Source organism: Mastacembelus armatus, chromosome 23 (assembly GCF_900324485.2).
Source record: "Mastacembelus armatus chromosome 23, fMasArm1.2, whole genome shotgun sequence".
Classification (NCBI taxonomy): Eukaryota; Metazoa; Chordata; class Actinopteri; order Synbranchiformes; family Mastacembelidae; genus Mastacembelus; species Mastacembelus armatus.
This window is the reverse complement of record NC_046655.1, coordinates 6,942,118-6,966,997: the sequence shown is the minus strand read 5'-3', so window position 1 is coordinate 6,966,997 and position 24,880 is coordinate 6,942,118. Positions and strand designations below refer to the sequence as shown.

General features: G+C 40.7%; 1 protein-coding gene across 9 annotated transcripts in view; it reads left to right on the top strand.

Moving 5' to 3' along the window:
- cald1a (caldesmon 1a) overlaps positions 1 to 23,859 on the top strand; it is a 46,663-nt gene extending 22,804 nt beyond the window's left edge. For 3 of the 9 annotated variants that reach the window (XM_026326428.1, XM_026326426.2, XM_026326427.1), the window contains 14 exons: positions 6,256 to 6,393; positions 7,590 to 8,028; positions 8,117 to 8,149; positions 8,242 to 8,466; positions 9,968 to 10,080; positions 11,269 to 11,536; positions 12,893 to 13,030; positions 16,173 to 16,216; positions 16,387 to 16,465; positions 17,223 to 17,363; positions 17,536 to 17,631; positions 18,757 to 18,825; positions 20,398 to 20,434; positions 22,190 to 23,859. In XM_026326428.1, the coding sequence (XP_026182213.1) occupies positions 6,256 to 6,393; positions 7,590 to 8,028; positions 8,117 to 8,149; positions 8,242 to 8,466; positions 9,968 to 10,080; positions 11,269 to 11,536; positions 12,893 to 13,030; positions 16,173 to 16,216; positions 16,387 to 16,465; positions 17,223 to 17,363; positions 17,536 to 17,631; positions 18,757 to 18,825; positions 20,398 to 20,434; positions 22,190 to 22,203 (1,834 nt within the window). In that variant the 3' untranslated portion in view covers positions 22,204 to 23,859. Of the gene's footprint in view, positions 1 to 6,255; positions 6,394 to 7,589; positions 8,029 to 8,116; positions 8,150 to 8,241; positions 8,467 to 9,967; positions 10,081 to 11,268; positions 11,537 to 12,892; positions 13,031 to 16,172; positions 16,217 to 16,386; positions 16,466 to 17,222; positions 17,364 to 17,535; positions 17,632 to 18,756; positions 18,826 to 19,085; positions 19,146 to 20,397; positions 20,435 to 22,189 lie in introns of all 9 variants that reach the window. The other 6 variants (XR_003296842.1, XR_003296841.1, XM_026326429.1 and 3 more) reach the window with 6 other exon arrangements.
- Positions 23,860 to 24,880: the final 1,021 nt, after the last annotated feature.

The window sequence follows — 24,880 nt, the reverse complement described above, 5'->3', positions numbered from 1 at the left end:
GGAGTGTTTATGTTACATGGAAAGAGATGGAATTTGGCAGAAAATGTAGACCAAGAAGAGCCGACAGAGAAGAGATGAATACTGAGTGAAAGAGAAATGGAGCAAGAGTGAAAGAGAGAGCTGCAAGCGCCTTCAACATTTACATTTTCAGCTCGGTGGGAGTTTGTCCATGACTGCTTATTTGGTCCGAGCAGCAATAATTTCAGCTGGCAGACGACATGCCGCTCCTGTTATTGATAAAAGATTACATCTCTACATTGTTTCCATTTCTGCCAATATATCGAAACAATCAATATTTACATACCCCTCTTGGTCAGACTAGTCAAAACCACATGTTGTCTCATTGGCCTGCCTCCATTCAACCATCACTGAGTGCACTGAAAAATATGCAGCAGAAGAGAGCGCAGGGAGAGTGTGGGGCCATATAATAATGGTTGTAGGAATGCCAAATTCCTGGCTGTTAGAAGTGTTTTCTGGCCAGGCCTCTATGAGCTGTTTCCTACATGCTAGGACAATGAGATTGTCTGTGATCGTGTGTAAGAGGGAGAGAAAGGGTTTGTGTAATTGCACTCATTCCAGGTCTGTGTGTGTTATGATGCATGCCGTTGACCATGCAGGTGTTCATTTTAGTGTGCGTCTGTCTTTGGATCAGGGTCAGGTGATGAAGGCTTGACAAGCTCCATTCACCTTTCTCTACTCCAACCACGTCCAGGCGGGTGTGTGGAGAGAGAGCAGCCTAACCTTGCCTGTTCTGTCTTACATCACCCAATTATTGTTGTAAGAAAATGATTGTTGACATAGAGGAGCAGTTAAAGAACACTGTGCTCAACCAAAGGGAGGGTGGAGTAAATAAAAACTTCACACACCCAACTCAGTAAGATGTTTCCTTTTATTTAGTTCAAACCGTCAAAAATGTGCGTACCTTTCAGCTCTGCCATCTGTTTTTTTTTTGTTGGAGATTATGTTTTTGGAATTGCCCATTTGATCCCCATTAGTAATAGTTTACTTGCATAATCCTTTGTGTTATTTTATGAACTGAGGTTTCCAGAAAGGCAACCGCTTGTAGGTAATAGGTTAAATGTCATTGTTGGTGAAAGGTTAAAAGGACGTAACCATGAAACTAAAGAACTATTGCACATTTAAGAAGGCAGAGCCAAAGCAGCTGTGCCTCCTTCCCCTTGTGCTGAAGTGGCAATTTAAACTAAATACAAGGAAACACAACATTGATTTAGGTGTGTGCATCCTTTTTTGTGTGTGTTTTGGATTTTAACATAGAATCTGCACAGTGGGCTTCAATTCACTTCCAGTTCTATGCCGTAAAGACGCGCACACACACACACACACACACACACACACACACACACACAATTTTCTCCTCTGCTAAGAACACTCTACAGTCACACAGGGATGTCTCGACAGCTTCTTTTGTAACAGCGATAGCATGTTAGAGATTATAATAATAAGCTGTTGTTACTCCCTGTTAAATGCAGCTGGAGCAGTTGAGAAGTTCATTGTCCCAAACTTGGCTGTAACAGAATATGTAGCCATATATATACAGTGGATAGATAGTAGCAGGGATAGTTTGACATTTAGAGAAATGTATTTATTTGCTTTCTTGGCAGAGTTACATGAGAAGATAAGATGAGAACAGTCACTGTGCCCAGCTGTGAAAAATAGTCTCACACTTAATCCCCAGTACAAACGTAGGTTGTTGTTTTTACACTGCGGCTTAATGGATAAAAAAGATAAAAACGTGTTAATTTGAGGTGAAATTTGTTATCATCATACAGAGCCAGGTTGGCCATTTTCCACTCTTTATGCTCTTTATGCTAAGCTAAGCTACCCAGCTGCTGGCTGTAGCTTTATATTGTAGTGAGTGTGGAGTACAGACTGTGGAGTGATACAGTAACTTTCAGCATGACATATTTGCCACAGTGTCCAACTATTCATTTGATGTTGAGTGTAAGATGTTAAGTCATTTCTTCTTTGATGTCCTTTTTGGTTGATGTTTGCCCTCTCTCTTCTCCTCCTCCTCCACCTCACGTCAGTTCTCCTCCTCCTCCTCTTCCATGTCATACTCATCCTCATCTTCCTTCTCCTCCTGCTTCTCCTCTAGGCATCATTTTCTTTCTTATTCGACTCTCTGCTCCTCCTGCTATGTCGACTTCCTGCTTCTCATTTTCCACCCGCCTTGTATTTTCCATCTTCTTCCACTTTCATTTTCAACCCTTTGTTCTGCTGATTCATCTTATTATTCTCGCTGCCTTCCTTTCGCTTTTCTTCTTCTACTTTCACCTATTTTTTCCTAATTTCCTCCCTGCTGCTCCCTCTTCCCCCGTCATTCTTTGTCTCTTTGGCAGTCTCATCCTTCTCCCACTCTCCTCTTCGTCCCTGTCCACCATCTTTCTCCTCCTCCTCATTTTTCTCTTCATTATTGTCTACATCTGTGCTGGCCCCTCTGCCCTAGAGACCAGGAAGGGCTGAGGAAATAACACCCATCCTCCATGAATGACCAATGCCAAACAGTCCCCACCCTGGCTGAATGGACGGCTCCAAACATGACACAATCCTGCATCGTAAACCTTTTGGTTCAGACAGGAAGACAGAGGGAGATACAGATAGAGACACAGGGGTAGAGATGGAGAATGTTGTCAACTTCACACTTACCACATCAGCTTGAATAGGGCTGTTGCTATATTAAAGGCCTGTTTTTACTGTCTAACCTTTCACAAAAAGTGTCAAATTTAGTGTTTATCTTTATTATGCATGCTATACTGCCTCATTCATCTGCGAGTAGGAATAAAAGCAGTCCAGAAGAATTCTAGCATGGCTGACATTGTGTATTCTTGGAGCTGACCCAGCAGAGAATAAGGAGGGAGGGGGAGACAGACGGGGTACGTTGTGGTTCTTTGGGCCAGCAGTAGGAAGGGAAATGGTCCAGAGAGGCCAGCGTGGGAATGGGTCAGCATTTCTGACAGCACTAGCCCCCACCCCCTGTTCCATTATTTCCTTCTCTTCTCTCCCCCTCTCTCATCTGTTCGCAGCAGCTTTTCTTCTCCCTCTCTTTCTATCTTCTCCCTTACTTTCCTCCCTCCCTCTCTTGCCGAGGAGGGGTGAAGAAGTCTTTTCTCATGGGCTTCTCCCAAATTGTTTTCACTGACATTTCTGAGATATTTCGCTGTAAAGAAAATATTTGGACATATTTCTCCCTAATAGGCTCGCTGATGGCCATGTTTTGTGTGCCTGTGCCATCCATGCAGACAGTCGCTTTGTGTATGCAGTCCTGCTTAAATTGGCTTTTCTCTGCAACACGTCACATGTTGTAAAAGTGAATGTGTAGTGCCCATATAGAACTGTTAGTGTTGCTAACTATAAGTATTTTAGTTTATTCTCCTTGGCCACCCAATTAGTTTTTTTTTAGTGTATACAGGCATACATACCTAAGGTTAATAACTGTGGTTGCACATTATTCTGTACAGGAAAAGGTGTTGTCTATGATCAAATCTACAGATTACTTCTTTTTCCATTATTGTGCACACCCTCTTCCTTTCCTCATCCTCCCCCTTTCCACCTCTCCTCGTATTTCTGTGTCAGTATGCTGATAGAGTTTGGGGCCTAGGTAAGGAGAGGGATATTAAATCAGGGCTTTGGTTGAATATGCGTCTTTAGCCAGGGCTGTGATGGACAGGAATGCTAATTCAGCTTTTAGGAGTTTGTTCCTCTCTCTCCTACTGAGGAATCTTTAACCCTGAGATTGTTGTCAGCACCACCAAGAACTTTTTGTTCTATTTTTGGCTGTTGTCATTTTCTCTTTCTCATGACATTTGGTGCTGTTTCTGGGACGGTGCAGTCCTTCGGGAGTTAAGGCAGTTGTTTCACAACTTTTTATTTTTTGCTCACAGAAACATTTCATTTGTAAGAATAAGGGTTAATATACTCTCTACTACAGGGAACCTCATTGGAAATTGATGAAGTAAGACTGGAAGTGAAAACAAAGATTTGTGGAAAACATTTTTGTTAAATAACACATTCTTCCCCCAACTGATTATAAATTTAATGCTTAAGCAATAAAACACACCCTTGCTCAATTCAGTACAATTCTAGTCAGTGCTTTATTTGCTTAGCTCATGTTGCTAATGTTAACAAACTGTGCTGTAGAGATTGTAGTGATCCAGTTTATTGACTTTGTGCTTCCAAAAACTGTACAAAAATGCTGCATTTTAAAATTCATCATTACATATGTCACTAACATGTCTAAGTGCCCAGAAACGCTGAATTATTTAAACCGAGCACATACACATGCAGAGTATTGCCTGTCACTGAAGTCACTGTCCCCCAGGTCCAGCTTGGGCGTTAACAGATTCCTCTGTTCTCTTATGACAGTTTTCCTCATGTGAGATGAAGAATCGTGAGGTGGGGAAGGAAAGGAAGAGGAAAACTATTGTTCACTAGCTGCAAAACCTCACATCCACTCAAGCAGCTTTAGCTCAGCTCACCACACATGTTGCAATTAACATGCAATAGCATGCTTCACTGGCTGACCTCAAAGGCTGCGGTGCGATGTTGGGTATCTAGACGTGGTTAGCACTGGGAGTGTAAGGGTCAGTGGGGGCAATACAGATTTAAGCATAGAGCTGAGTTTATAGATGACCAAGTTAATGAATTCATTTAGTACTTTGGAGTAGAGAAACATTTCTGTTTCCAGTTTATAATACAGTGGGTACTTATACATTATTAAACATACTTTACCTTTTGGGTGCAGCCTCTGCAGGTAGATTTTCTACAGTGACTCTGGACCAGTCCCAGAAAAAGGTCTGAACATGCTGCTTTAATTCAGATCTAAGCACATAAATATACTGTAGCTTCCTAGCCCAGACTGTGAACAGTGGAGTCATGTTGGTGATTGCTTCCAGCCGCACCCTTTATTTAAACCACAGCATTTAATAAAGACACGCATAATCCAGTGAATGTCTGCTTTGACTTTTGCACTGATTTATCTCTTGCAGTGTTAGAGCAGAATGGTGAGTGAAGAAAGAAAAAATTCTTCATATGTAAAACAAAAATATATATATATTTGTTTACCAATAAAGTTTTTGGGCGAGTCTTGGCATGACCTGCTTCATCTACTCTACGCTTGGCCGGTTATGTAAAATAAACCATGAAAGGGGAACAGAAAGTTCAAGGGACACCACAAGAATCTTAAAACAGATTAAATGGTGTGTTTTCCTTAAATTATTTACATACACTCATTCTTAGGTCATGAATAAACAAATCACTGTATTGTATTGAAACAAGACAATATCCAAGAAGGATCATTTTTAAAGCTAAGCTCCTGGAAGAATTCTGGGCTTATAGCATAAGGACTCTATAGATGAGGAAATAGTTGCTTGGCTATGTCCAAAACCTTGGAGGTGCTAGTAGTCATATTTTCCCCTAGCTAGCAATTTCTCACTTTATCCAGTCTTTGTGCCAAGCTAAACTAAGCTAACCTTATTTAGCTTCATATTTAGTGTACAGATGGGAAGGTGATATAGATTTTTGCAAGAAAGCAAATAAGTGTATTTGACAATATTCCTTTAAACTGGAAAGGTGATATTTGTATTTGTGAAAACTAAACTTCTGTCTAGAGTTTCATTATTTATTATTTAAAACAAGAAGCAATATTTTCTAAAATAAGCTCATTCCACCAAGTACTGATAAGTAGTTTTGACACACGATTTTGAACTTCAGTGAGTTAACTCAAGAAAAATGTGATTTATAGTTTTAATATGGTTTTAAATTCCTCACAGAAATATAAACTTTTAATGCTAGTGGGGATTTTGCAGTGCAGTGCACTCACACACACACACACACACACACACACGACATGCAAGTCTTTAGTTTGTGCCAACACTAACCAGATCAGTCTAAACTGTGGCCCAGAAACACTTTCTTTGGCTCGCTTTTATCCTCTGCCAAGCCGTGTCTCCAGATGGAGTTTTTATCAGCTCATGAAAACTGCAGGCACGATAAGAAGTATTGGTTGTTGCACAGCTGACAGGTCAGCTTGATAGAAGAGAAGAGGGAAAAAAAAGACTGGACAAGTTCACCAGGTTTGGTCACTGTGATGATTACAGTCCAATTTAAAGAATCGTTCACTTTGAAGTTTCTAACTGTGAAGCTAAATTGAGGAAGGAAAGATGGAGATGAAGGGTTGAAAGTTAAAGTTGAAAAAAAAAAAAAACCTAAATGTCTGTCTTCCTTTGTCTCCCTCAGGTTGGCAAGGAATGATGATGATGAAGAGGAGGCGGCCCGTGAGAGGAGGCGCAGGGCACGCCAGGAGAGGCTGAGGAGCAGGGAGAGCGAGGAGCCCAGTGGTCAGCCAGACAGTCTGGTCATGACCAACAGCCACAGGTGATGCACATAGAACAACTAAATGAAGAATGAATAACACTTTTTGCATCCTGAAAAACTTTTAATTCAGCAAATGCAAAAACTGAGCTCTACTTCAAGCTGTCAATTACAGCCAGGTTATGATCTCATACCTGTCCATCAAAAACACTGCCTTTGGAGCAAAAGGGCAGAATATCCATTTCTGTGCATTTTGAGTCTATGAGATCAATCGTCTTGGCTGCAGTGGAAGTGGTGGGTTGCTCTGACGTCTAGAAACACAGGCGCTGCTTTGTGGTGATGAATGTTTCCTCGCTGTGAGCTCAGAGACACATCCTGGGTCGGCTGAACAACAAGGGGATTGTGCAGGAGGATGCTGAGGCAGGACCTAGCGCTCACTAGCCATTGTCTATTGTGTCAATGCAAGGATAATGTTTGCCAGACTTTTAGGTCAGAATAGTCTGAGTCATGCTCTTTGGAGTGAGGTGGATGGAGGACATTTGAAATTTGCTGGACAAAAAGAGATGTATAATAAATACTTAGTTCTTATCCATGAGGTCAGTCAGTCAGTCGGTTGACTGGACTTTGGACTTGAAGTTATATATCACAACAACTATTAAAAGGATTCCCATCAGATGTATTTATACTTTTGTGTTTACTGCTACCGGTAATTAGCAGATGGTAGCATGCTTGATGGTGAACATGGTTAATATTATACTGTTAACATCAGCGTGTTAACAGTGCTATTGTGAGTATCTTTCCATGAACTTTTAGATCTAATGTACTCTTTAGTTCTTAGGTAGCTGCTTTTTGATTGATTGTCCAAGAGCTGTTCAGTGCAACCCGACCTTAAATCAAAAAGACATTCACTGATTTTCTGTGTTTTTCACTGTATTGATTTTAGAAAGAAAATATTTGATATTTATGCTCTTTTTGCACCTTGTCTAAATTCTGTTAAATTTAGCTTTTTTTTTATCTTACCTTTGTCGAAGAACTAAGCTGGTGCTCATTCATCAACACCCTGCTGCACATTAGTTACACTCATTCACACCTGACAGCTGCTTAAAATGAACATAAATCTCTCGCCACTAAACACCTATAAAACATTATTATTCCCACATTTTCTTAACAGCTGACGTCTGTTGCTCTGACCTCGAGCTCTCCTCCTCATTACCGAAAGACCACACAGGGAAATATTTGTTTCCTCTCTCTCTCCCTAGTGTGACAGAGACAGTGTCTGTGAGCAGCTCTTTTGGAGGCGGTGGAGACGACGAGGACCAAGCCCTGCTGGACCGCATGGCCAAACGAGAGGAGAGACGGCAACGACGCATGAAGGAGGCTCTGGAGAGACAGAGGCAGCTAGACCCCACCGGGACAGAGGACAGCGACAACATCACCATGGAGAAAAACAATGAGGAAGAGGAGAGGTCCTCCTCCTGGCGTAGGGGTCGTTATCGTGATAATGAGGAAGAACAGGAGAAGACGATGTACAGCTCAAGGAGAGAGGAGAAGAAGCAAGAGGAGCCAAAGGAGGAAGAGGAGGCTGCTCCTGAGGAAGAAGCAGAGGAAGAAGTAGCTGAGGAGGAGGAGGAGGAGGAGGAGGAGCAGAAAGTAGAAGTGGTGGAGGACAAGCCGAGAAGATCTTACCTGAGAGAACAGGTGAGACATCTGTTATTCTTTTTCATTTCGTGTAGCAGTTTGTTGTATTTTTGTAGCTGACAGACAAAAAAAATGCTTGTTTCTATAGGAATCAGCTGATGAGCCTAAAATGCAAAGCAAGGTATGGTCATTGATTTATTGATTCTGTGATGCACATCACTGAGCTGATCACTGATATTTCTTTCAAAGAATTCCTATAATCCTTTTTCTCAGGAACTTGGTGAAGAAGCAACACAATCAGTAGTCAGAGAGAGTTCAAATCAGGTCAAGTCAGCAAATTCTGAGGCTGATGAGAATGCAGTAGCATCAGAGGAGGCTGAAGAGGTACCTGAGGATGATAATGTAGATCATTCTTCAGAGATCAAGGCTATATTACTAAGAAATGACATTGAAGAGGACAATGAGATATCTGAGATACTGCACTCAGAGGATAATGAGGTATCATACATGTGGTAAGAATTTGGGTAGAGGTGTGATACACAGCACAGAAAATCTGTCTGGGTAACTTCACGGACTTGAGGCAATTTTGAAGAGATACTAAACATAAACATGTATAACATTATCTGAATGAGACTGAATCTAGTCGACTTTGTGATTTATGTTGGAGCCAGACGGTGAAATTACCCAGACACCGCCGTCTCATCGCAGAATGGTTTGCACCATTTGCAAATCGGCCGGAAATGAGTGTGTGTTTTATGACTGCATGATTACTGCCATGCGGTCAGAGTTTTAATAAGGTTAATGCTATGCTCCACAGAGTGGTCACTGTGCTTTCTTCTGCATGTCTTCCACCTCAGCTATGAGAGCAGCAACACTTCACATTACACTGACTCCAGTCCAAACATTCACTGCTGAGCAACATCATGTCATTTAATATAATTAGTATCTTTAATTCAAGGGCACATTATGAAGAGATTGTTGAGCCATCGTATTAGGTTGGACCATGTTTTAAGTAAAATGTAAACTTGAATTGTTTGTGACTTTTCTATTACATTGGAAAAGTTAAATATAAAAGTCAGTGAGCTGATTAACCACAAAATCCAACTTTGGTTTTGTCAGCCCCCATACATTTTTCAGTTTCAGTAGTTTATTATGTTCTTCAAATCCAAACAAGCATCAGAACTCTGTTTTGACTGCTCAGGTGAACACTTTCCACTTTGATTTGTTTTGTAGTGAGTCTTCTCTTACACAAAGTGAGCGCCCTCATAAACTAAAAGTTTTATTTCATAGTCTGTGTAGGTGTGTCAGATCTTCTTTTGACCAGAACTTTTCTCAGTCTCTTGACACATTTTATAATGTAAACAACATTTTCAAAGTTACTTCTGGTTTGTTGACACTTTCTATAAAAAAAATATCTTATTTTGTATTTTCCATGTATATTTGAGTAATAGTGCAAATTCTTCAAGCTAATATTTTCCTGCTAAATATGATTGTTGCCAAAACCTTTGTATTTATAATTAATACATTCATTTAATATGCAAGATTTCAGGTTGCAGGAAAGGCTGGAAATGTTTACCAAAATCACACAATGTTATGTTAAAATGCACACATAACTTCACCAGAAACACAAGAGTGTGTATGTTCCATACAGCAGGTTAATAAAGTGTGCTGAACATATTGGGCTTACACATAATAGTAGTTTAAAACCTGAATTATGTTTCTGATGATGGATAACAGAGATAAGAAATATACAGCTGCAGATGCTCCCAGGTTGATCACATGTCAGATAACTCTCTGCCAGCAGTAATGCTGGACTGGATGCTGTGTAATGTGATGTTCTGTGTTATTTTGTTTGGGGACGTGCTCTCGTTCTCTATCTCCTATGTAACGTCCTGTGATGTCACTTGGCAGACTCCACCCACTCAGCCTACCCACCAATGGCATGTTTGTTTACTGTCCTGGTGTGTGTGTGCGTGCGTGCGTGCGTGTGTGGTGACAGGTGAACGAGAGAGCCGAGCCCAGGGAGGAGAAGGAGGAGCAGAGGAAGCAGAACGGAGGGCTGCATGAGGAGACGGCTTCCAAACAGCACAGGAAACCTGAGAGGACCTTCAGGTACACAGACACAACAGCACATAGCAACAAGTCACCACCTGGTTCTCACTCTGAGGCCAGGACTTATGAATTATTCAAGAAGCTCTGTTTTCCAGAAGACAACATTTTTCTGATTTATGTGGCAATTTGCTTTCTCTTATACTACATTACAAGCACCACTGTGAATGTTGTGGCCAGTCCAAGAACTAAAGGCAGAAGCATAAAAAATAGGTATACATTGGTATAGTATAATAAATATTTTCAGAGACACACATATTTATGTTAGTAGTTTCCTTAAAATGACATGTTTTGCTAAGGTCACAGTCACAGATCTCATGCAGGGATATGCCCAGTCCTGGCAGTATAAAATGTAATGGGAAAACAGCTGATACTGGTCATTTGCAGCAGTATACTGATATTTCAGTGCCCCTACACTTGACCAGTTTTGGAAAAGTACTGCAGTAACTTAATATTCATGACTCAAAGGTCAGTTGATAAGATCAAGCTATCAGACAACCAAAGATTATTGTTGTTTACCAAAATAAGATACCCAGAAGTGAGAGGAAACTACACATATCTCTATGATAAAAATCAGAACACGATGGAAAATCCCATAAAATTAAAACAAATTCTAATATAAAATCATTCTACATTCAGTAAATTATACTATTACAGACGGATCTGTGAATTTTCATAAATGTTTTAACACTGCACATGCTAAACATATTGACTCTGCAGTTTGACATATCCTGTTTGTCACTCAGGCTAGTATAAAAGCGTGGAAGTACTGCCTGGGGCATCTGCAAAATAATTGAAAAGTGTATCTGAATCAGATTTTCAAGCAAACAAGCTGCTTTCATTGAGCATTCACCCGTAGCAGAGAAGCAGTGTGTTTGTAGACCTGGGTCACCTACGGTAAATCCCCAGGATGAAACACTGAATGAAACTTAAGATGTGCTGTAACTTATCTTTCCAAAGGTGATTGTTGATATTTGTATGTGTGTACATTTTGTTTTTTGTCTGTCTTTGTGTGGGTGCTTGCTGGTGGAAGAGATAAATCGTTAAAGGCTATGTTGAAATATTCAGCCTGTATCAAATGTCAAGCATTAAAATGTATGTCAACCAGGTCGGCATCTTACTTACACTCTTTTTGTTTCAGTTGTGATCTGCTTTTGTGCTCTGACCTGTGTTTTCGTGCCTGTGGCCCAGTCGCGGCAGTGTACGTTCCCCCGAGGTGTCCGCGGGTGACGACCAGGACGACGCTGCCCGCCTGGAGGCAGAGCGCAAGCTTGAGGAGCTGAAGCGGCGTCGCGACGATGCGGAGAGCGAGGAGTTTGAGAGGATGAGGCAGAAGCAGCAGGAGGCTGAAGCTGAGCTGGAGGAGCTGAAGAGGAAGAGGGAGGAGAGGAGAAAGGTGCTGGAGGAGGAGGAGAGGCAGAAGAAGCAGGAGGAGGCAGAGAGGAAAGCCAGAGAGGACGTAAGGAAGAGAGAAGAGATTTTGATGAGAGTTTGTTTTTATCACTTGTGACAGTTCTAGCTTATCTAGTGTGTTCTCCATTTCATCAAACTAACTAACACACTTTCAAGTTTAGGCCTATCCTTCATGTGTATTCCTGATATATTTCTGTTTTCCTTATAATTTTATAACCCATATCATTTCCAGACCACTGCTTCCATGTTGATGTAGCCTCTATACCTGTGTGAACTGAACCTCATGCATCACACATACCAGCGGCCCTGTTGACGTTATCTCTCCATACCTCACTGTTATCATGACTCTGCCTATTTGGATCCGTATTGTAAATCTCATTCCTTTTTCCATCCTCACCCATATGTATCTGAAGTGTGATAACCTCCTCCTGCCTGTGTTCACGTCTCTGCTCAACCTCAGGACGTTGCACATTTTTCCTCTGTCACTTCTCTGCCCTGCTCGCTCACTTTTACACTGACTGGTCTCCTTTGTGTGTCTTGGCTCAGAACGTGGCGGCCTGTCTCACACTATCTCCCCCTGTTCTTCTCCTCTTGTGTGATGTTAATGAGGCCTTTTGGTTTGTAATTAAAAGATGGCCCAGAGATACAGAGAGACTAATTAACCAAGACAAGGCTGCTGGAGAGGGCTGATATACTGCCAAGCACCACCCCTCTTCTGAATACAGTACAAATGGTTTATACATTAATTGTTAAAAAAAGAGGGAACAAAAAAAGAAACGGTTGATAGTCTGCATGTCTGAAGCGTTCCAAAACTGCTTTTTTTCTGAGGCAGACGATCACTGTAAATAAGAATTTGTTGTGAGTAATTGAATTTGTTCCTGACCTGCTTCATTGGGTAAAGTAAGTAAGTCAATTAAAAGTGGCACTTATCTATTGTCTGAGTCGGCTGCATTCCCAAGTGGCTGTGACATACGTTATTTGATATAATAAACTGTGACATAAGTACATTTCAATTTGTTATTCCCTGTTACATAAAAGACATTCAGTTTACACTGTTTTTGAAAAACGTAGCATCTTCCAACTCCTCAGGGTCTATTAGTTTGTTTCCAGGCAAAATCCTCTGGTGCACAGGAAGATCATTTTAGGTTTCCAGCAGCAACAGTGGTTTGTTTAGAGTAAATGGGAGAGAATGAGACAGTGACTTTACTATGAGCAGCAATATCCAGCATGGATACACAGACCAGGAACACAGCACCACCTACAATTGCTCCAATAAAATGAATGGAAAGTTCATTGGCAACACAGAAAAAGTGATAATGATCTAATTAATTTATTTCTAAAATTGTGCTCTGAAGTGTATCTACTGAACTTCTTGAACTAAAAGCACATCTGTCTGTCTCAGGATGAGAAGAGGAAGATGAAGGAGGAGATCGAAAAGAGGAGAGCAGAGGCAGCTGAGAAGAGACATAAGGTGGACGACACTATGGACGGAGAGGACAAACCCTTCAAATGTGTCAGCCCTCGAGGCTCCTCCCTGAAGGTTAGTCCACCATTTTCAACCTCCCACAACTTCATACAGGAAAATGTCGATCTAGTTTTATCTGCCAAATGACCATTTACTGAGCCCAGTGTCCCTGTTTCGACAGCATATACAGAGTTTATATTGATAATGATGCCGGATAATACCAGATTTACCACTCAAAATCTTTCTCTAACTCAGAATCATTTTTTGTCTTTGTTATTTCATGTCTTCATCATTTGTGAAAACTGTCACTGGGACATTTTGTCAGCTGGAACACAATGATAAATTACTGTTAGCTGCAGATGTGTTTTCTAAACACTATCTGCTGATTTTTTTAATGTTTTACATTGATTTGCCTAAACTGAGAATCTTGTAGAAAGGAGTTTTAAATATGCACTTTGTGGATACATACTTGATATAATGCTACAAGACTGAGGTGTCCAGTGGATCAGACCTTTAAAATAACCCTTTTTGGCTGCTTGTTTGGAATTTCAAATAGTTTGTTTCAATGACACAAGAGTGTGGACTCAAAGGATGAGTACTGACTAGCGAGTTTGGTAAACATAACAGACTAGACTCTTGTCTTGAGATTTGGCTAGGGTTTCTCAAGGGTAATGCGTAAAATGTTTCTGCTTCTGCTGTTTTTGCTTCTTGCCCAGAACAGAACGTCAGCGTAATGAAGTCAATGTAATACTTCTCCTAAACTTGCAAATCCCACTCATCCGGCAGTGCAGCAAAGCTCAAGCTAAACATTCAAAATATTTGGAGAGATTAAGTGCCAGATAGCCCCATCTGCCCCTTTCACCTCTTTTAGCTTTCTGCAAGAAGCGTTATCTGACTGAGTGGAAGGAGTGTTCATCAGTAGAATGAACCTCAGTAAGAGATGTGAAAAAGTCAGCTGGTGGCAATTTCTTCTGTAACTTATCTGACTGTTTACTTTACTTTGAAATTCTGATAATTTCTTAAACTGTTTATCACAAGTAGGTAACCCAAATCCAACCCAATGTGTGCCCCTCCCCTTCCAAAGATAAATGTTTGTCATGGCGAAGGAACGTTTAATCATCTGACATGTGAATAAATGTTTCCTGTGTTGCATAAAGCCATACCACACACTGAAACTCGAGGGGGATTTTAAGCCAAGGGAGAAAATCTAATTAGTGACAGTTAGCGGTAACATCCATCTGTCTCGTCCCAGGGAGACCCCAGATTGACGACTGACTCTAATAGCTCTGATCATAGTAGAATCATGTATTGTGTTTGTGGTCAGTTTCATAAATAATGTGTTTTAACTGTAATTCTCCACCCTGCTGCACTGGTCTCCCAGACACAGCTTTACTTTGTCGTCATGTTCACTGTAGGTACTTTTAATGTGGATGCATCTGTGTGTTTCATAGTTCATACTCTGTATGCTCAATTATGTATGAACTCTGTTTACAGTATTGTGCAACACTTTTAGGCACTAAAAATATTCAGAGGATACTTTTAATATAAATTACATAAATAGTTTTTCCTTTCAAGCTAAATCAAATCAGCATCTGCAGTGCTCCCCTTTGCCCTTGGAAGCTGCTGCAGTTCTTCTGTGGATTCAGTCTGTCCCAGTGTTGCTGTCTCTTCATGTGATCCCAGACTGACTCCACACTGCTGAGATCAGGGCTCTGTCGGGGTCAGACCATGTGCTCCAGAACTTCTGGTTCTTCTTGCCTCTGAAAATATTTCTTCATGTCTTTTTGGACTTGTTAGATAAGAATCTAAAACATCTGAAGTGCCTAAAACCTCTGCACGGTACTGTATGTGTAACATTGTCATAACACAACTGGGTTGTGTATTGCATCTGCCAACTTTGGTAGTATTTGTGATTTTTTTTTTATCATAGGCTACAAGAAACACGTGATCCTTTTCAGTTCTAAGACAGCTGCATTTAGATGAGTGCCACATGAAACTTAATGCAGTTTTAATGCAATTCTTTTTGACATCACAATATAAACATATCACTTATTCTCACATCCAACATGAACTCTGGGTCCACAACCTTTCTATTGTTCAGTGCTGTGCACATAGGAAATAGGAATGAGTTACAATGAACCAAATCAGCTAATTTGCAGTCCTTAAAACCAAAACAATGAGCTGAAAGATACTAAATGATATCTATAAGGTGAACTATGGCGATGTGCAATACACACACACATATATATATATATATATATATATATATACATACACATACTAAAACAGAATTATGCCTGTATCAGCATTCACCTCACAGTGAAATACACAGTCCCAGGAGCTTGCCTTCATGTTATCAGCAGTAAACCAGCATAAGCCTTTTCTGTACTGTAGATAATGAATTCAGTGGAAGAGAAGGACAGAGGGAAAGAATGAAGGACAGGCTGTGGGGATGCAGGAAAGCGATTAGGGTTAACAGGAATACTGTAACTGCATTTGGTTGGCTACAACTCTGTAAAACGCGACTGAGAATGGGGAATTTCCTGTCGGGGAGTATTTTGGGAACTCCCACATTCAGTAGCAGCCCAGTGCAAAATCCTTTTTCACAGAGAGAGGGGGGAGAGAGCTTTTTCTGCTGTTTCTTCTTTTGTCTGTTTAAATGTTTTTTCGAGTGTCTAAGGAGCGCATGTGTTGCCCCTTCTTTTAGAATTTTTGTCGTGTATCATAAACAATCATCTGCAATTCCCACAGTCCAACAGGGCAGAAATAGAAAGAAAAAAAATCTTGTGTGTGTGTGTGTGTTCTGTGCATGCGTGTGCATGTCTTTCAGAGCATTTAGCACACAGAGCGAACAATCAGTTACATTGTATGATCCTGCACACGAAGCCATACGAAGAAAACAAGACATATATCACCATTGAACAACATTGAATTTGTTGTAGTTGAGTATTGACGATCAAGTTAAATACATAATGCTCTTTAAATTATGAATAAAGGAACCTGTAATTATTTAAAACACAATCATATGTGTGTCTTTAAAGTGAAGTCATAATTGAACTACTCACGCAAACAATAAATAAATGATAGAAGCATAGAAATGATAGGAGGGTTGTGTTTAACATCTGTTTAAATCTACTGAAGAGTGAAGGAAAAGTGCTGTATACATGATTGAAACATCCCTGCAGTATTTATACCCCTCTCTAACCTTTCTGTACAGATTGGAGAAAGGGCAGAGTTCCTGAACAAGTCAGCACAGAAAAGGTAAAAACATAATTTAAGCACCATCTGCCAGATAATGTCTCCCAGCATTTGCTTGTGCATGTAAGCCTAGCAGCAGACCCGTTTTGCTAAAAAAGTAACCCAGAGCAGTATATATTATTTAAAGTGGTCTAATTTTAACCATTGTGTGCTAACGGCCTGACTCTGCCCAGCAGCACAATGAAGATGTCTCATTCTCCTGTGGTGTCCAAGATCGACAACAGGCTGGAGCAATACACCTCAGCTGCTCAGGTTAGCATTGCATCAAGAGTGAAAATTCAGTTTTGCAGCAAGAAGGCAGAAAAGTACTGTCAACACCGCTGATAAGAGTGAGGAACTGCAGTTACTTATACCATACGAAAACATTTGGCCTGTCCCGCTTGATATTATAAGATACAGCTACATATCAAACATCAAAAATAAAGAAACATAATTCCATATAAAGGACCTTTTTTCCTTATTTCCAGACTTTATCCAAGTAACTGCCTAACTTAAATATTTTGTAAGTAAATAGCCACTTTGTCTTTTCATCACCCATGTTTTAGTAAAATAAAACCTTCTTCTTAAACAAATGTGCTGTCACAGCCAGAGAACAGAGCTAAGGCACGTTGCAGGCAACACAGAGGACAAACCAAAGGCCCATTTGAGTAACAAGACCGATTCAAAGCCAAAACAACCCGAGTTCAGTTGAAACAGAGCTGCCAAAAATCTGTTTCCTTTTCTCCTTTCCTTCTCTTAAGTGTCCTAAACCCGTAACACACAGTCAGAATTAGCATCTTATCTGACTCGCTCATGCTCCTCCATTTTTTATTGATGTTAATACTCAAGGCAACATAGCAATATTTCTCTATGCGCTCTGTTCCCATATCAAAAATAGCATAGGAATCTGTCATTGTTATTGTCAGCAAGCTTTGTGGTGTTTCCTTTAAAAGGACAGGTATCTGAGCTTTGCTCAGAACATCCATTCTCTGCTTTTCACCACTTTAAACCTGCCACTTTGTCCACGCAGAGAGAGAACAAGGAGTCTCGATCCCCTCGCTCTGGAGCAGCGGATCTGCCCGTGGTCACTGACAGCATACGAAACATCAAGAGCATGTGGGAGAAAGGCGACGTTTTCAGCTCACCTGGAGGTGGTGGGAGCTCGTTCAAGGTAAAAGACAAGGTGGTGGTGGAGGATGTGAGAAAACTGCTGAAATTTGTGTGTTGCGTGACTGGAGCAGAAAGAGAGGGGGGAGGAAAGAGTCCAATTCACTGGCACTTCCTGCTTAGCCCTGCTGCCGATGACAACCAGCTTTAGCTGACCTTTGACCCTGTCTAAACAGGAAGCACCTGTGATGAAGACAGGTGTGGCAGGTCGCATCAACGACTGGCTGAATAAAACCCCAGAGAGCGGCAAAACGTCAGGAGGAAGGCCAGCGGTAAGTCGCCATGGCAACCCCTGTCACTGCTGTTAGCAAATACAATACAGGTAGACCTGAAGGCCCTGTAGATAGGTACTTCAAAAACAATATCGCAGATGTATGTGTGGTGGTTGACCTGCAGTATGGTTAGTTATCTTTATATACCGGTAAATTGTTTAGTGATTGAGTCCTGCATCAACACAGAACTTTGTTCTAACGTTAGAAAAGTGTTGTTCTCTTGCATTGTGTTTTAGACTTTTTTCTTTATAGTTGATGTTCCTGTACTGCTCTTCTCACTGTTTTGAAGTTGGTGGGCTTAGTTTCAACAGTGTCATGTCACATAGCTGCACCAATCAGGATTCAGCAACATTTGAATCAAATTCAATCATGTTAACAGTGGATTTGGTTTGATAATCATTTTCAAATGTCAGACTGTCCCTGTGCGTGTTTGTCACATATGATCTGTGTGGCACCCCCTGCTGGCCACTAATCAGAATGACTTGTAATGTTTCCAAGCTTGCTATGGTTCACTTTTCCATTGGTCATTATAGTTGGATACAGTGAATGTGGATATTTTTAACTTGGCATTAGTTTGATATGCAGTGTTAGTTAAGCGTTTTATCATACGCTTATCACTGGCTTTGGCTGCAGACAGCAAGCTTGATGTTTTTTGTGCTTTTCTTCATGTGTAAGGCTACGTGCCAATGTAGCCTCTCTGCACTCCTAGTATATTAACCCAAATATTTATGTTACAGCTTTCCATGCTGCAGATTAAGATCTGTGCTAAAATAGTAACGCATAGCAAGAGATAGTGGGAATATCAAAGTTTATTGGATTTTTTTTTCCCATAAAATGTTGCTATCAAGGTTAATAATAAAAATGTCCTCGGATTTTACTTTCCATTGAGTGTCTCGAAAGTGGATTTTCTCAGCCTCACAGTAAAAGTAGTATACTATTTTGTACAATTTTCATTGGACAAGCACCTCTGTGAAGCCCTCTGGGCTCCTTTGCCATTTCTCTATTCTACATCTCAGGTCCTCATGTACTTTAGCCTCAGTATGACCACCGTTTTCATAACGACCTCCAAACATACCCCACTGATATGATGCTGTGTCTGTGCCTTTTGTTGTCACTTTCTGACAGGATCTAAAGCCTGTTGATGTCACCAACAAGAGGAGTCTATGGGAAAACAAAGGCACCTCTCCAACAAAGGTATCTGCTTATTCCAGATCATTCACTGTCTAGTCTTACCCATCAGGGAAATTACAAGCAAACATTACACGTGTAGTTTTGGTGATACCAAATTGGTTTGTGGCCTCTGACCACAGTTCATGGTTTTCCAATTGTTGTCAGTCAAGAGAAGACTCTGTTAAAGAGATTGTGTAGGAATATTAAAATAATCTCACCATATTTTGACCCTGGTGAGGCAGCAATGGGAGTAACAATCACTTGTGTTTGTTTTTGTTTCAAAGAACTCTCATAGCTAGTTGACCTCACCGTAATATCTGGAATAAGCCTGGAGAGGTAAAAAAGTAATTGTTCCATGTTTCTTCAAAGAGCTTATCGGGCTATGACCTCACACTCTGCTGTTACACTGTTGACTTTTTGCTCTGTAATTGGCAAAACTGTGCTCTGCTCTGCTGTGGTTGGACACCATTTCGTATTAGACTAGCAATGATAGTATTCAGATTCAGTCAAAGATGAAGTCTTTGTGATTTGGTCAATGTTATTGAGGTTATTAATCTTCATCACGTGTTTACACACCTTTTAGAGAATATAATTATCTTCATTATGTAAGTATTAAGCAATAACCATCAGTTGCTTTACAAATGTCCTTTGTGCATTTAATTTCCTAAATTGTAAAGCATGTTAGCCATTTTGTGCCCAAAGTGACACAATTACTCTGTTGACTCCATCAACGCCCATAACTTATTAAAGCCGACTCAACAAAATCCAGAAGATTACAGTTCAGTGCAAATTCAGTGTCGTAAAAGCCTTTAACAATGTGCCTGTTGTCCAACTGCGGGCTGAATGCTTTTCACAAATGGCTGTATCACATCACTGCTCCTTCTTCTGACAACCACAAATCACTACTCTCAGTCCAGCATCACTTGACTTTTTATGACTCTAATGGAGGCACTGTTTACAGCATTCTTTACAAGGAAGATGCCTTGCTGAGTTGTGCAATGGCAGTTGGACAGTACTGAATCACTGTTATCACCTCGCATTTTCAGCCAAGTCTGACTAAACCTGACATTAATAAATTCTTATGGTTATTTCTATACATAGATTAAACTGTGTTTGTAGAGCAGCTTAGCAGAAATGAAACTCCACATTTTAAAATAGAGTTATGACAAGGACGTCCTACCTACCCCCTCACTTTCCTATAAACTTTCCTTCCTTACTTCTTTTCCTCCTACCCTGGTAGTAATGTGTTCATGCAGCCAAAAGCAGCAGTGCAGGTTGGTGGTTGCGGGCCACTGCAGTGGGGTTGGAGGGCACCAGGCAGTGGTCTGCATTGACGTAAAAAGGACTCTGGACAGGAAAGGTAGCGGCTAGCCACCTTGTCATTAGCTAACCGTGCAATGCTGTGATGTTAGGAAAGGCAAGATGAGCAGGATGATGATTAGTCAGGGGCATCTGGATTAGGTTCAGGAGTCTGCACAGGCAGAAATCTTAAATCAAATGTAAGCATGTGCCGCTCTGATCGGAAGCTTTGCCAACTTCCTGCATCCGTCTGCATCTTTGCTGCTTTTATTACCTTTGTGTCGTCATGTCTTGCAGGTGGCAGGCAGAGGGGAGACCAAATCAGTCGCCAATGGTGAGTTTTTATAAGGCACCAGAAAAGTATCAACATGTGACTGCAGGGCTTGTTGGTTTGCGTGTAAGCAAACATAAAAGTATGTCAGCATATTGCATTTGTAGGATGAACTGTTAACTTTTCAGAACCTCTGAAACATTACCCTGTTCTTGGCTTTGCCACAGTACATTTTTATATTTTCTAATTGGTCTCAGAAACCAAAACACAGGGGATTTTCTCCACCCATAAAGATGCACTTAATCCTTTAGTTGACATGACAGACATGGAAATTACCAAAATAAATTGCAAGGTTTTAACCTGACAGTCATTATATGCTTTTATTGTAAGCATGTAGACAGTCTGCTGGCATAGTTGTGAATACAAGGGGAAGCTAAATACTCAAAAGCCAAAACAGAAATTTTCAGTTTTTCTGCCTGGTGTTGTCTGCCAGTTGTTTCTAAGGGCTACACTGGGCAGGAATAACATCCACAGGAGTTTAGGAGTCAGAACCTACTTGTAGAAGTAGCTGGTAAAGCAAAAATCATATAATCCCTCACTGGCTTCCCACAAGCAAACATGTCCAATTGTGTTTGTTAGGTCAAAGGTACAAGAACTATGGCAGGGTGATAACTTTTGTAGAAATTGAAAGTGTGACCTTCTCATCATCTTGTCACAAACCACTTTGATTTATACAACAGCATATGTCCAAAGCCAGTCACTGACCCTACCATAACCTACCACGCAGGCTTTTTCAGTTTGCCGTTTGGCCTTTTGCTTCACAGCATTTCAGGATGCCACTTTAACATTGCTTGCTATTTTAAAATCAGATCTTGGTCCTGCCGCATCCTCTTCTTGTTCCATCCAGTGGACAAAAGAGGGCTTTGGCCTTGGCACATTCCATTCATGTCTGTTTAATGTGTTGCTTGTTCACTACACAGACTCACAAACACACATATAAGCACAGCAGTTTCATGTCTATAAATCCACTCAGCAGCCATCTCGACACCACTCAAACATTTCGGCTTTTTCACTCATGTGCACGTCCACTTCTGCCTCTGAGACCACAGTCCGGCCTCCCTGAGTGTTAGAAGCAGTGTCCCTGCCAGGCCAGTTTGTCACATTAATAGCTGGTATGTTGGAGATTAGCACACCATCACAGTCTGACTCAGAGGATGACAGAGGCTTTGTATAGATTTCGTGTTTTTCATGACATTTGACACCACACTGGACCACATACAAGGTAGCTGCCCTTCTCGCTACACATGCTTGGCTCTAATAGGGAGTTTCTAAAATAATGTTCAAAGTAGGTGGAAATTTCTGTCTGTCACTGAATTTAGTGAATCTAAAGCAATAACTTTCAGGTAAATGTTTTGGTCTCTTGATTCATAATATGCTTTGAAAAACTGTATTCATGAAAATGTATTGTATTACAGTACAGACTGTTTTTATCCACACACACATATATGTGTGTATTGGCTGTGTAAGCTTCTACCATTGCACTGTCATTCATAGATTAAACCTTAGAGACCTGTTAATATGAAACACCCTCTGTCTTATCAATGGAGTAACAATGAATAAACATTAAAGGCAGCAGAATTATTTCTCATAGCCAGCAGACCTTTAAACTGCATGTTGACTACAGTTAACTGCATGACCTCAACACTTAACTGTGCTGCTTGGTTTGACCCTTTGTGTGTTAAGGTCAGAGTCATTAATCCACACGTCTCCAGACTTGTAGTAAAGCCACTAACAGACTTGTTTTGTGTTTTTCACCAGGCATGGGGCACTAATGTTTTGAAGGAACCACTAAAGCTGGGGACCACGACAATCCATGACTCTTCCTTCACTTTTCCTTAACAACCAAAAAATGACCACACGCCCAAGAGGGACCCCAAGAAAATGGAGAGACAGGGGAGACACTGTCCTAGCACTGTACTGACACAAGATCCTAATTTTGTACAGTTGCCAAGTATGGTGCTTTTGCACAATGATTTTTTGCTTTCTAAAAGAAACAAAATGCTGTGAAATTTGGACATTTGTAATAACTATCACTAATTATATAATCCTGCCAGGAAGAGAAAAAAAAAAAACTTAAATTCAGATTTATTTGTTGTACTCCATCCTAACAGTTTTGTTAGAGAGCTGGTGAGTTACGTTTCCACATTCCAGAGAGAGATGGGTGAAATTAGTTCTTTCCCTCCTACAGATCATTTTCCATCTCTTTTTTATTTATATTTAAAGCAAAAGCTTCACACATTGCTATTTTATTCAGCATTCACCAGTTCAGGATAGAAATATAAGCACTTCTAGAATTTAGCTAATTTCACTTTTATTATGTTTTACCAATAGTGCAGCAATGGTCTGAGTAATATATGTTAGCACATGTGATGTTTGAAAATGACCTATCATACTGCATCGTATATAATATCTTATACTCATAACAAAAAGTATTTTTGCTTTTTTTGTATCCAGAAACTATTCACCAACAGCCAGTTTATTTTGGAGGTGATAGGAGTGATTACTTTTTTTATATCCTTTCCATCATTTTATTTATGTTTTAATGTGTTTTGTCCTTTTCTATTTCTAGCTGTTTTGTAGCGTTTGTACCTGTTGGATCACTTTAAAATCTTCAGACATTCCTCTTTAAAAGCAGGTGAACAAAGTGCCTTCACTGCTTAAAAGCTGTTGGTTTTATAATGTAGGAAATCAACCCTTTTTTTTTTTTTTTAAGTCTGCTTTTAACTTTTTTTGCCTCTATGCACACTCTTATGCTCAGCGATCATTTTCTAATAAGGGCCTACACAGTAAAATCAGGGTGCCTAAGCGTATAGCAAGCTCGTGCTAGAGTACAAGGATATTAACCACTGTAATTCTTCTGGCCTTACGATTGCAACGATGACATTTATGACAGCTGAGGTACAGTACATAAAAACCTCAAAGCAACTCAGTATGATATTAAGACTTGTGAATTTTGTGTTTATTTTTCAATGACTTGGTTTTAAGGAGCACATTCCCATTTGATGGTTTTTATGTGGCACAAGCTTTAATGCTATGAACCAGGGCATTAAATTGATTGATCCATGTTACTGCTCAAAAGTCTGACAATCACATTCCACGGCTCCTGAAAAGAGCAGGGGGGCTTGACCAAAATATTTTCAGTGTGATTTCATTTTTATCTTTTTTTTTTTTTTTAATTCAGTGGTTTTTAGGAATGCCGTATTGTTTTTAACAACCTTATGTCCATTTTATGTTTTTTTTTCTTTTATTTCAATGTTTAACCAGACACTAGTTGGTTGTGTAGTGCTGCGCCTATGCAAAACACACTACTTGTAGTCTCTGTAAACGCTCCCAATGTTGTACAAGTGGGCAGTTGCCAACTAGATGGATGTTTTTACAAACTGTACCCTTAACTCAGCAGCCGCAATAAAGACACTGAGGGAACGTTATTCCACATTGTTAAGTTTCCTTTCTTAGCTCCACGGCTCTGCTGTTGACCGCCTGTGTTGACCTGTTAACGTGGGCTATTACTTCTTACAGCGCTTTACCGCAGTCACTAATCCACGTGACCTGAACTTGCTGCGTTACCTGAACGCGACTTGACTTTTGTCGCAGGTGAGGTCACGTAATCTAGGACGCATGCGCAGCAGCAGATTCGCGTAGTTTAGACGAAGAATGTGTCGCGTGAGGACGCCAGGACCAGCTGCAAGTATCCTTGTTTATTTTGACTTTATCTCAGCCGCGGATACAAAGAAGCTCCTCGTCTGTTGCAAACATTGTGTGGGCAGTAAAATGCGTTCGGCCACGACAAACGCTGCGTTAAATTCGTTAAAGTATTTGATAGGGCCGCACAGCACCGCGAAACTTGGGGAAAACACCTGCGCCGGAAGAAGGAGTTTACCTCCGGCCTCCATGATGGACCGAGCAGAAGTGGGAAAGTCGATGGTTGGGATTTTGGAGTTGTGGAAACGTGTCTTTGACGCAGCAGCTGAATAACGTAAGTAAAGTAACGAGTAATGTTATGCTGAGTAATAATTAATGTCACTGCTTTTAGTGTCTGTGTAACGAACACTGTTGACCACATGGTACCGTTTCTTTACAAGGTGGACCCAACCATGTTCCTTGAGGTTTGCTGCCCCCCACCCCCCTGCTCTACACACTGATTACCTGCATCAGGTGCGTTCAGCCAATCGGGTTGGAAGATACCAATTCACTTTGTTCCCCTCTCCCAGTTTAAGATGGTATCTCCCAGCTTCTGATTGACTGAACACACCTGATCCAGGTAATCAGTGGGTAGAGCAGAGATGGTTGGAAAACAAACAGAGCAGAGGCCCCAGTGGAACATAGGTTGCCTCTATCCCAGGTGTATACGAGTCTTAGCCCTGGAGCCATGAAACTGACAAAATGTAGTAACAAAATAGACAAATTTAAAAAAACAAAGCAAATACTGTTCACTGATATTTGACGTGT